At 20.0% G+C, this 12,500-nt stretch overlaps 4 protein-coding genes across 4 annotated transcripts in view; 2 read left to right on the top strand and 2 right to left on the bottom strand.

The window, feature by feature from the left end:
• PF3D7_0924300 (thiamine pyrophosphokinase) overlaps positions 1-186 on the top strand; it is a gene marked incomplete at both ends in the record, with an annotated part of 1,203 nt that extends 1,017 nt beyond the window's left edge. The window contains one exon of the mRNA XM_002808906.1: positions 1-186. This exon is cut by the window's left edge and continues 1,017 nt beyond it. Coding sequence (XP_002808952.1) covers positions 1-186 — 186 coding nt within the window.
• Positions 187-666: 480 nt separating this feature from the next.
• On the bottom strand, positions 667-3,849 carry PF3D7_0924200 (heptatricopeptide repeat-containing protein, putative; the record flags this gene model as incomplete). The annotated part of the gene is made up of 1 exon (XM_001352077.1): positions 667-3,849. The coding sequence occupies one exon, from the start codon at positions 3,847-3,849 to the stop codon at positions 667-669; it is 3,183 nt and encodes a 1,060-aa protein (XP_001352113.1).
• A 1,186-nt stretch (positions 3,850-5,035) lies between these two features.
• Positions 5,036-7,132, top strand: PF3D7_0924100 (conserved Plasmodium protein, unknown function; the record flags this gene model as incomplete). The annotated part of the gene is made up of 1 exon (XM_001352076.1): positions 5,036-7,132. One exon carries the CDS (start codon positions 5,036-5,038, stop codon positions 7,130-7,132), a length of 2,097 nt encoding a protein of 698 aa, XP_001352112.1.
• Positions 7,133-8,363: 1,231 nt separating this feature from the next.
• On the bottom strand, positions 8,364-12,453 carry PF3D7_0924000 (patatin-like phospholipase, putative; the record flags this gene model as incomplete). Its single annotated transcript, XM_001352075.1, has 2 exons — positions 8,364-8,561; positions 8,773-12,453. 2 exons carry the CDS (start codon positions 12,451-12,453, stop codon positions 8,364-8,366), a joined length of 3,879 nt encoding a protein of 1,292 aa, XP_001352111.1.
• Between the last annotated feature and the right edge of the window lie 47 nt (positions 12,454-12,500).

Genomic DNA, 12,500 nt, shown 5'->3' with positions numbered 1-12,500 from the left:
GCTCTCTTACCAATTGGAGGAAAATGTAAAGTAAAAACAGAGGGACTTAAATATAACTTAAATTATGAATATTTAAGCTTCGATTCGTTAATCAGTTCATCTAATGAAATTATTCAGAATGAAATTAAAATATCTAACGACACCCCTCTTATTTGGAATTCGCAATTAAAAAATGAGGAATTTTAGTCTGATCGGATAGGGCACTATGGCATAAATATATATATATATTATCATTTTGGCTAGTCAAAAAAAAATAAAATAATAATAAAAATATACAACATATATAAATATGTAAATATATATAATATATATATATTTTTTTTTTGTGTGTCGTATTCCTTTCTTTCATTATAAATATATATATATATATATATATATATATATAAAGACTTAATTAAAGAGAATTAAAAATAGTTTATTTTTGTTTATATTATAATTTAAATGAATTATAACAAAAAGATTGAATTAAAATGTACTGTAACAAAAACAAATATGACATGGTCAGGAAAAAAATTGGCGACAAGCCAAATTTTTTTTTTTTTTTTTTTTTTTTTTTTTAAATAAAAATAAATGGTTAGCTTAAATATATACATATATATATATATATATATATATATATATATATATATAACATACAAATGTGTTTTTTTTTTTTTTTTAAAAACTTTACATAAAGGGAATTTCCGTATATACTTCATTTTTATTCTTAGATTTATGTTTGACCTTTTTGTTTTCAAATGTTTGCTCAAAATTGGTATCGTGTTCATAGCTGAATGTATTAGTTTTGTTAAGTTTGGTGTGCAGATTATGTTGATTTAAATGATATTCTCCATAAGAATTATCCTTTTTGAGTTGTTGTTCACTTACATTTTGTGATGTTTGAATATATATATCAATTGTAAATGGATAAATATTAACTTCTTTTTGGTGTGGTATGTCTAATGATAACAATGCATTGGAAACTTCAATGTGGAATGTTGAGCTATCTGGAACAAATAGTTTTTCTTTTGAATTATCTTTTTTACTTTTACATATATGATAAAGATTATTTAACGTTCTTTGATCTATATATTTTTTAGGTATAATATCTGTTTGGATAGTATGTAATAATATATTATGTCTTCTTATTAATAAAGAGAGTAATTTCGGTGATTGTGTTTTTTTAAAAGCTTGACTTATTAAATTGATATATATTGGTAAGAAATTAAATATACATTGGGAACTTAAAAAGCTTGTAATTGCTATAGGCATCCATAAAATTCCTCTTATATCAATACCATCATTTATTATACTTTCTTTTAAATGTACAAATAATTTATCAACATTTTCAACATAATCTAATTTCCCTGCTGCAATTAAAGCATATGCACATAGATATTTGTTAATTATATAATTATTTTTTTTAATATTCTCTTTATTTTTTAATATATTTGTATTGTTATTACACATATTATTATGATAATAATTTTGTGCATTGTTATGATAATAATTTTGTTCATTGTTATGATAATAATTTTGTTCATTGTTATGATAATAATTTTGTTCATTATTAACATTTTTGCTTACTTTTAAATAATTTTGTGATTGTATATACCTTCTGTTTTCCTTTTTTTTTTTAAAATCGATAATTTTCAGTTGTGCAGTAATATTAAATTTTTTTTCTCTTTCAATTAAATAATGGTTAATTTTTTCATAAGACATTTTTAATAATTCAATATCACGTATTCTTACTTTTGAGAATGCATAAATAATTTTAATAATATCGATAGATGAAAATTTATTAAAATGCCATTTCATATAATCACAAATGGTTTCATAAAAGCTTACATCTTCTAATGAAGCATCAGCATATGTATTTACGATAATACTAATTTCATTACATGTATACTTTTGAATATTATTTTGAACATATTTGGCTAGCATAAACATACAAAATTCATCAATATATTTACAAGTTCCAATGGTAAATATAAAATTTGTAACTAGTAAAGGAGGAATTAATTCTAAATTTTCACATATTAAATCAGAGTGTGCATATAATATATTATTATCTATATGACCAAATATATATTTCATAATATATATTAACAATATTTTTGATATTAGTATATTTTTAATTGTATATAATTTCTTTTGTAAATAAATATAATTTCTCTTACTAAGTTGAATACTTTTATTTTCATAATCTATTATATTGTTTATAATGGAAGCATTATTATTAATTGTTACTTCTCCGTTTTTTAAATAATCATTTTTTGAAATATCATAAAAATTTCTATTAACATCATCATCATCGTATATATTATCTGGATTAATAAAATTATTATGATTATCATTTTGATCTCTTTTAATATTTTCAATATTACATGTGTGTGATTCATTTAACGAATTTGTAATTACGTGATCAAGATTGATTTCTGTTTGTGGATAATTTTTATTCTGTTCATTCATCTTGTTATATGTTTGTTTTGTATTATTTTCATGATTATGATAGAAGTTATATGAATTGCTCCCTAGGACACTATCACAATTATTATTATAAATAATATTTTCATTGTTATTATTATAAATAATATTTTCATTGTTATGATTATCCCCAATATTATTATCATTATTATTATTATTATTATTATTATTGTTTGTAATTTTATTTATGAGGTTCATATAATTCGACAATGTTTCCACTATACTTATATAGTACTCCTTATTCTTAATTTCATTAAGGGTCATTATTAAAAGATAATCATATAAATATATAAAAGATATATTATTTCTTTTTGAACAGATAGTTTTGTAAATATTTGTAAACATGTCCATAAATATTCTTTTATTTATATATTCTTTATTTTTATAAATAATTTTGTTATTTGTATTATCATGATTATTATTTTTTATGATATTATTTTTTTCTGTAGAAAAGGATATATTATTGTGATGTAATAAAGTTAATATAATTAATAAATTTTTAATATCTTGAGAATTTAATAACTTGTAATTCATTTTTTTTATTACATCTATAAATATATCTTTATTATATCTATGGACATCATGAAGAAATATATTACTATTAATATAATAAGAAATATTTTGTGTATTCATTTTACAATTTTCTCTTTTTTCTATATCCATATAAGTAATTGGAAAAAATATATGATAATGGATATAATTTTTATGAACAATTTTATCTTTATAATTCCATATATCACATTTTTTTATATGCGTAATAAATTTATATACATCATTATCAAAAACATATTGTAAGCATTTATTTTTATCTTTATTTTTAAGTATCTCTTCTTTATTTATTTTCGCCTTTTCAATATTATGTATGTAATATATATTTTGTTGTCCATATTTTTGATCACCACAATATCTATTCGTCTGGTTCCAGATATTATAATGATTATTATTAAAATTAGCAAAATTTTTAAAATTATTATTATTATTATTATCACCTTGTAGAGGTGGTTTATTTTCATGGAATATATTTTTAGATTTTATAAAATGAAAAAGCTGAACGTTATTTGATATATATTTTATTATATAAGCTTTTTCGAACATCTCCTTCCTTGAACATTCTTTCTGATGATTCTTACAATTAATTAAATATTTATAATCATTGAATATATCGTCTATATTTGTTTTGTCATAGTTATAAAAAAAATATTCTAAATCCTTTTCATCCTTAATATCTTCAATATTTTTACAACAATTCACATCATATTTTTTCTTTTCTACACGGGTATAATTATTCTTACCAAAGGAATAATATATATCACCAAAATTTTCTTTTACATTTTTAATATTTCTATATTTATATGTGTACCTCAAATACGTGCTTCTTATCATATTAAAAAATACAGCATACAGAAAAAAAACACACACACATAATATACATACATATATATAATATATATTATATATATATATATATATATGTGGCGAGAATATTTTACCTAGAGAAATTTCTATTTATATAACATGTAACATTATTAATATGGATATAATATATTGTTAATATATGTACAACGTAAAAAATTACATATATAAAAAATATACGTATATATAAATATATACATATATATATATACATATATATAATATAATTCTTTTAGTTTTATCTTCCCTTTTAATATAAAAAGAATTAAATAAAAAAATAAGTATGGAACTTCCTTTTTATAGAATATATCATAAATTAAAAATAAATATATAAAGAGGCAGATATTCATTCAACATATAATTATATATTACAAAAAAAAAAAAAAAAAAATGAATTTTTTTATAGGTAAAAATTTTATAACATGAAAATATACCTATGGGGTCAAGAAATATAATGCTGTGTATATTATTATATATACATATATAAACAATTGTGTATAAATATTATTAAATATTTCAGATTATATTCCTTTTATATTTTTAATAATACTATTAAATTTTTTTTTTTTTGAATGATTTATGTATTTAATAATTCACTTAATTAGAACTATTGATATGATATATTATCCATAAAATAAAATAAAATAAAACAAAACAAAACAAAACAAAACAAAACAAAATATTTTGTATAATTATAATAATATTATATGAAGAACATTAATTTAATCCATAAAAATATATATATATATATATATATATATATATATATATATTATATGTATATTTTTATGTAAATATATTCTATCAGCTTTTCAAGGTTTAGTTGTTTTTATTTTTATATATTTGTTAGTTTACCTGATGTTTTTTTGAGATTTCATTTTTTCTCCTAAAATTATTTATTAAATAAAAATAAAGTATAATAATATATTATATATATATGTATATATTTTATTCATTTATATTTTCCATTTCTTTTTGTTTTGTTTCATTTTGTTATGTTTTTTTATTTTTTTATTTTTTTATTTTTTTATTTTTTTATTTTTTTAATCTTTTATTTTTTATTTTTTTATTTTTTTATATTTTTATTTTTTTATATTTTTATTTTTTTATATTTTTATTTTTTTATTTTTTTATTTTTTTGAGTAATCTTTAAAAAATGGATGGTAAAATAAAATGTAATATAAAATTGAAGCGTCCCAAAAAAGATGATATAAATGAAAATCGGCATAAAATAAACGAACATGTATTGAATATTTTTAAAAAGAAAGAAGAGGATGAAGAAAACGAATTAAAAGATGAAGATCGAATAGAGCATATAAAATGTATAAAAGAAGGGAAAATTTTGATTGATATAGAAAAACAAAAAGAAAATCCAAAGGATCATTTATATTTAAATTTTTTAAATAATTTAGAAAATAAATTAAATCGTATACAAAATAAAAAAGAAATCATATATTTAAATTTTCCAAAGAAATGTAATAATAATAATATAAAAAATAATATGTCCGATGAATCTGATCATCATCAGGATGTCAACTCATCAATCCATTCTAATGATAGCGAATCAAGCGAAAAGGACTCAGATATCGAAATAAGAGATTTATCAAGTTTTATCATACATAAGGATAAAAATAATTTAAAATTAAATGAGGAAAAAGAAAATGGGGAATTAAAAAATAATATTGATAATGATAATATACAAGACAATAATCAAATGAAAACACAACATCAAAATTTTGATCATACATATAATATGGACGATACAAATAATGATGACCTTTCCACAAATAATCTCACACATTTATACAATGTAACGGAAAAAAATTTAACATTCAAAAGAAAAATATTTTTAGATAAATTCAATAAACATGATAAAGAAGTACTTATAAAAAACGAAATCAATTTATATGACGATTTTAAAGAACACAATATAAAAATTGATAATTACGGAAAATATATTTTAAAAAAAATGGGATATAAGGAAGATGTATACAATGAATATATTAATAAATATTATAATGAATACAGTGAACAAAATTATTTTGACAAGATCTATAATAATTTACAATCAAGAGATTTCCGTTTCACAGGTGTAGGGGCAGAAGAAGAGATGAAGCAAAATATGGAGAGTATAAAAAAGGGGGATTCAAATCATGAGCTCAAGGGGAAAAACTCTCAAAAGACTGACGACAGTGATTATAAGAATGATAAATCTAAAATATATAATAAATCTAAAAAATATAATAAATATGATAAATATGATAAATATAATAAATATAATAAATATGATAAATATGATAAATATGATAAATATGATAAATATGATAAATATAATAAATATGATAAATATAATAAATATGATAAATATGATAAATATGATAAATATGATAAATATAATGCCTCATATAGTAGTACATCTAAAAAGGAAAGCTCCAACACAGAAGAACGTAGTCTGAATAGCCTTGATGATCAAGATAATTCATCCTATTTATCAGATAATCCAAATTATAAAACAAATAAACATACTAAACATAGAAAAGATAAATATAAATTAACCAGTACAAGTAACTCAACTAATAGTTCTCATAATAATTATGATTATATAAAAAAAAAAAAAACAAATAATAGAATAGAAGAACACAAATATTCATCTGACAAATTAAATTATGATAATGATGATAAGAATTATGTTTTTTTTGAAGGGTTGATAGTAAAAATAAATTTAGAAACACATGAATTTTATAAAAGGAAAGGTATTGTTTTATATAAAATAAAAAAAGAAAAAGCAGAGAATGAAAAAAAAACAAAAAATACACATACATATATATACGGATTATTAATATTTAAACATTATAAATATATTCTTCCATATAAACATATTATTAAAGATAAATTAAAAAATATGAAACATAATTTTTATACACAACAAGAAAATAAAGATATATGGACACATTTTATTAATCAATTAAACATAAAAAATAAATCATATAATCATAATAATTATTCAGATCATGATACAAATCAACATTTTCATATTTCACATATTAAATCCAACTATTTAGAAACAACAATAAATCAAGATGTAAGCAAATGTAAAATAGTAAATAAAAATTTAAAACATCCAATGAAAGGAGATAATTTGTATAAAGAAATTGTTGAATTAAAAAAAATCAAATCAAATCATGCTTATGTACAAATCAGGAAAAAGTATATTATGAAAGTATCCCTGGATGACGTTTGTCAATATGTATGAATGTATATATATATATATATATATATATATATCATTTATTTATTTATTTAATATATATTATATATATATCACTATATTTTTTTATGTTATTAATTTTTTTGTTAACCTGTAAATATATACATATATATATATATATACATATATATTTATTATATATTTATTATATATTTATTTATTTATGTGCCTTATTAAAAAATGTCTTGTGACATTTATTTTTTGTTTCCTTATCTATATTTTAAAAATAACAAAACAATAATGTTTTTTTAATTTTTAAATAACTCTACTTTTTATTTTTTTGTCATAAACTTGTATGAAACAAATTTGTTATATATATTTTTGAATATTATTTTGTAATATATCATGTAATTATATTCTTTAAGCATGTTATCTTTTCATATATATATATATATATATATATATATGTCTAAATTATTACTTCGTTTTGCTTCCTCAAATAAAGTATTCATTATATGACCCTTCGCAAATTATAGACAATTTTATTCTGCATATATTATATCATTATTTTTAATTTATGATAGTTTAATTTTTTCTCTTTTTTCCATAATTACATTTGTGTCAAAATTTTATGGTAAAAAAAAAAAAAAAAAAAAAAAAAAAAATTAGGAAAAGAGTTGAATTTTTTTTTTAAACTGACATATTATAAAAAATAATCATTTTATAATATATAAAAATAAAATATAGTGTAACAAAAATATATAGAAATATATAAAATATATAAAAATATATATATAAGGATAGAAATAAGAAGAAAAATAATTCTAGTAAAGATTCAAAATAAACAAATGATAATATAATAGAATTATAAAATATTATTAAAACATTTAGCACCATGAACTAAAAAAAAAAAAAAATAATAAATAAATAAATAAATAAATGAAATGATAAAAATCTACATAATATAACAGCATTTAAGGGTTCCCCTTTTTTTTTTTAATTAAATGATAAAAAAAAAAAAATTCAAACAATAACATAAAAAAATATAAACCATTGGGAAAGGGTGCACATATATATATATATATATATATGCAATATATACCTATGAATAAACAAAAAAAAAAAAAAAATAAAAAAAATACACATATATTATAATGAAAAAAATACATATTTTTAATTGTACAATACATACATATATATATATATATTTATATTTATATATTTATATGTATATCATCAACGTGAATGATCAGTATTTATACATATTAACATGCTTTTAAAAAAAACATTTTTTCATTTTTATTAATTTCTTTTCAATTTTCATTCTGTTCAAAATTAAGGGCAACTTTTGAAAAGTCATTTGTCTTCCTTGTTGTATATACCATTCAACGTCGTCATAATTCGAAACACTAATTAACTTGAAATGTTTTAAATAAAGTCTCTTGGGATGTAACGTTATATCTCCATTATAATTCTATAAAAAAAAAAAAAAAAAATATATATATATATATATATATATATATATATATATATATATTTATTTATTTATATGTTCATATTTGTATGTACACATAAACCAAACATTTTTTTAATTATTTACAAAAAAAAAAAAAAAAAAAAAAATTTTAATTTATGGATAAAAAATTTTGCAATACAATTTTTTAGAAATCATCTTTTATATTTACCTGCATTGCTATCGATCCAGCATTCAGCCCTCTTATGGTTGGTGATAAATCAAGTAATGCCATTAGTCTTAATATATATCTCATATTTTCTTTAAATAATATTTCCATAGATGACATTAGAAATCCTGCTCTCCAATTTCCCGAACTTCCTCTCCACTTAACCGGCTTACCAGCTTCACCATGCACACGAACTCCAGTAAATGGAAAGACGTGTGGATTAACTTGTGATACAATTTTATATTTTACAGATAATATTTGATTTAAATTGTGTGCAGGGATATCACTTTTTAATGAACCATCATGAAAATACATATTTTTAAATTGAACACTATTTATTATAGTATACTCTTCATTCAATAAATTGATATTCCTATATTCATTAATATCAATATATTTATTACTTAAATTACCATTTTCATAAGTCTTTTCAATTAACATATTTTCATTCTCCCAATTATCTGTTAATACCGTTCCCTTTTTTTCTATACTTACTGTATCCTTATTATTTTTTTTTTTCTTCTTTATTTTTTCTTTATCCAATATATCCCCTCCATCAATTTCATTTCCTAATACTCGATTTATACATATATCGTCTTGATCTTCTAATTCATCATCATCATCATCATCATCATCATCATCATCATCATCATCATTCACATCACAATTATCATCACATGTGTTATAATCATTCATGTCATTTTTATTAATGTTATCCTTTTTCTTCTTTTCTTCTCTTAGGACAAGCAAATCATTTTTATCTCCCTTATGGACCACCAAGCTATCTTGAAAATCCATAGTATTATTATGATCATCATTATTATTATTTATTATTTTTTTTTTTTTTTTTGATTTTTCTCCTGTACTGTTCAGGTCATTATTTGATACAAAAAAGCTAGCTATCGTTTCATTATCATTATTTTTTATATTATTTTTTGATAATATATGATGGTTTTTTTTCCCTATAAATTCGACTTCTCCATTATTTTGCATATAATCTTTATTTATATTATTATTAATTGGTTTATTAATGAATTCATTTTCCAAAATGGTTTTACTTAAAATATATTCTTCCTTCATACAAGTATCGATAGTAGCACATGAAGAATTTTTATTTTCATAATTATGTACATTATTAGAAATGGCTTGTTGTGGTTCATTTAAATTTTTCTGTTCATCATCTAGATTGATATTACTATTAAAATAATGATTACTATTACTATAATTATGTTTCCAAGTATCATGATTATTACAAGTTTTTTCACTTTTGATATCTGAACTTTCTAAACTCCTTGATAGAGCTAATCCATCTGAATCCTCTTTTAAGAGAATTCTATTTTTATATAAAGTATTACTATTCAAAATAAGTTTGCTATTATTTACTTCTTTTATAGACATAAATCTATACACATTTTCTTTGTTATATTTTTTTTCTAACAATTTGAAAGGTTGTAATAAATATGGAAAAGAGCAGCTAGCCAAAACTGCCGTATAGATTAAAACATTTGGAGAGTTCATATAATTTAGTACTATATGTCCATCTTCATCACAACTAAAATTATTATTTTCACATTCCGCTCTAGTAACTGTAATATTTAAAACTAAATTTGTTTTTATAAAAGCTTCAAGAAATGTCATATCACCATATAAATTATAAATAAGTTTAACAATCTTATCGATATCATAAAAATTTCCTTTTTTATAAATATTAAAAAATGAATAAAACCAATTTTCTGAGGAAAAGCAAGAAACTATATTATAAATAAAATTAATATTAAATTCATCTAACAATTCATTATTTGTTCGAGTACAAATCCAAGCTGCAACAATACTACCAGCAGATGTCCCACAAATTATTTGTGGTAAAATATTATCTTCAAAATTTTCAACAAAATCGTTTTCATTATTTTTGGTAAGTGGGAAATTCCCATTCTTATTAGGTTGTTCAGAATCCTTATAAATTTTATTTAGACTATCAAATAATAAATTTTTTTGTTTTTCTTTCAAATTATCAGGATTCATATTTATGTCTTTCTTATTAAATTTAAGGTTTCCATCTTGTTTAATGGGAACCTTGTTATTATTTATATTACTACTTCCATTACGATTCGTAATATTATTACATAATATGTTAAAGTTCATTATTGATTTTTTTTTCTTATCCTTGATATTATTATGCTGTTTCAATTTTATCATGGGATCTGTACAAAAGAGGTTAATATCTTCACATATGGAAGAGTGATAGACACTAGTATTAGAAGATGAGGAATTATCATAATGGAAATCATTATGATCACCACAATTATTGTTGTAATTATCAAAATTATTGTTGTAATTATCAAAATTGTTGTTGTAATTATCAAAATTGTTGTTGTAATTATCAAAATTGTTGTAGTAATTATCACAATTATTGTTGTAATTATCAAAATTGTTTTTGTTATCATCACGATTATTATTATAATCATCACCATTATTATTATTATAATCATAATATTCCTTTTGATTATCTTGTATATTTTTTTTTATACCTTGTTTGATACGATTAATATATTTTTTTTTGTTTTGTTTTTTTTTGTCCGAATCTCCTGATGACAGTTTTTTTTCATTGTTACTGTTACTCTTTAATATAATATATTTTTTTTTTTTATCTTGACTGTCCTTATGTATATCCTTCTTATTAATGTCATTACTAATATCATTTCCGTGACTGTTTCTGGGTAACATTTCTTCCTTTATTTTTTTCTGCGTCGTAAGTTTCTTAGCGTAGTGATTAAAATAATCTGCATTTATTGAAGATTTTAAAAAGACTTCTAAGACACCGAAATGATGTAGACCTAGAATTGCTCCTCCGCTTAAAAACAATGCAGTATTTCCCCATTGTCTAAATATATCTTTAAAATATTTTTTGATAACTAAATATTCATCTGAGAACTTATAATTGATATTTATTTGCTTTTGTTGTTCTATATAATTTTCTAAAAAATTTAATCCATTCATTACATTATTAATAAATTCAGTTACTATTAAATGAGGTATTGAATATGTTTTACAATAATATTTTTCTTGAAATATTCCTTTGATTCTTGGTGAAGTAGCTATTTTGATATCTTCTAAAAGTAATAAAATATCTTTATTTAATAAATTCGTTTGTATACTTTCTGATGTTTTTTTTAATAAATGAACATCATAAATATTAATATAATCATCATTTTCATTTATATGTACTGTTTTTCCTGTTAATACATCCATACTATAAGCATATTTTATATAATCATCATAATTATTACAAGTATTCATTAAATGCTCTATTTGAAATATACTATCATCTTTTTCATTCTTATTAAGTATGGGTTCATCATCATTATTAATGTTATCGTTATACTTCCTCTTGTTCGATGATGATGATGATGATGATGATGGTGTCTTGCCATTTCTCTTTTTTCGAACGAAAAAATGGAAATCTTTATATTTTGTTATCATCCAAAATGATGTATTTTCAAAAAAATATATAAAAAAACGAATCAATAAATATATAAATGCATTTAAAGAAAATACAATCATCAATATTACAAATATAGGCAACTTTAAAAAATAATGTGCACTCCAATTTTCATAGTTCAACTTCTTGCTCTTTTTCTTCCTGTTATTCTTTAAAGAATCTAAACTAAACTCTGGAGTTTTCATCGTATATTATATGAGGATGAATAATCGGAATCTTTTACAAAGTGCAG

The sequence above is a fragment of the Plasmodium falciparum genome (assembly GCF_000002765.6).
Source record: "Plasmodium falciparum 3D7 genome assembly, chromosome: 9".
In the NCBI taxonomy this organism is placed as follows: Eukaryota; Apicomplexa; class Aconoidasida; order Haemosporida; family Plasmodiidae; genus Plasmodium; species Plasmodium falciparum.
This window is presented reverse-complemented; position numbering and strand designations above follow the sequence as displayed.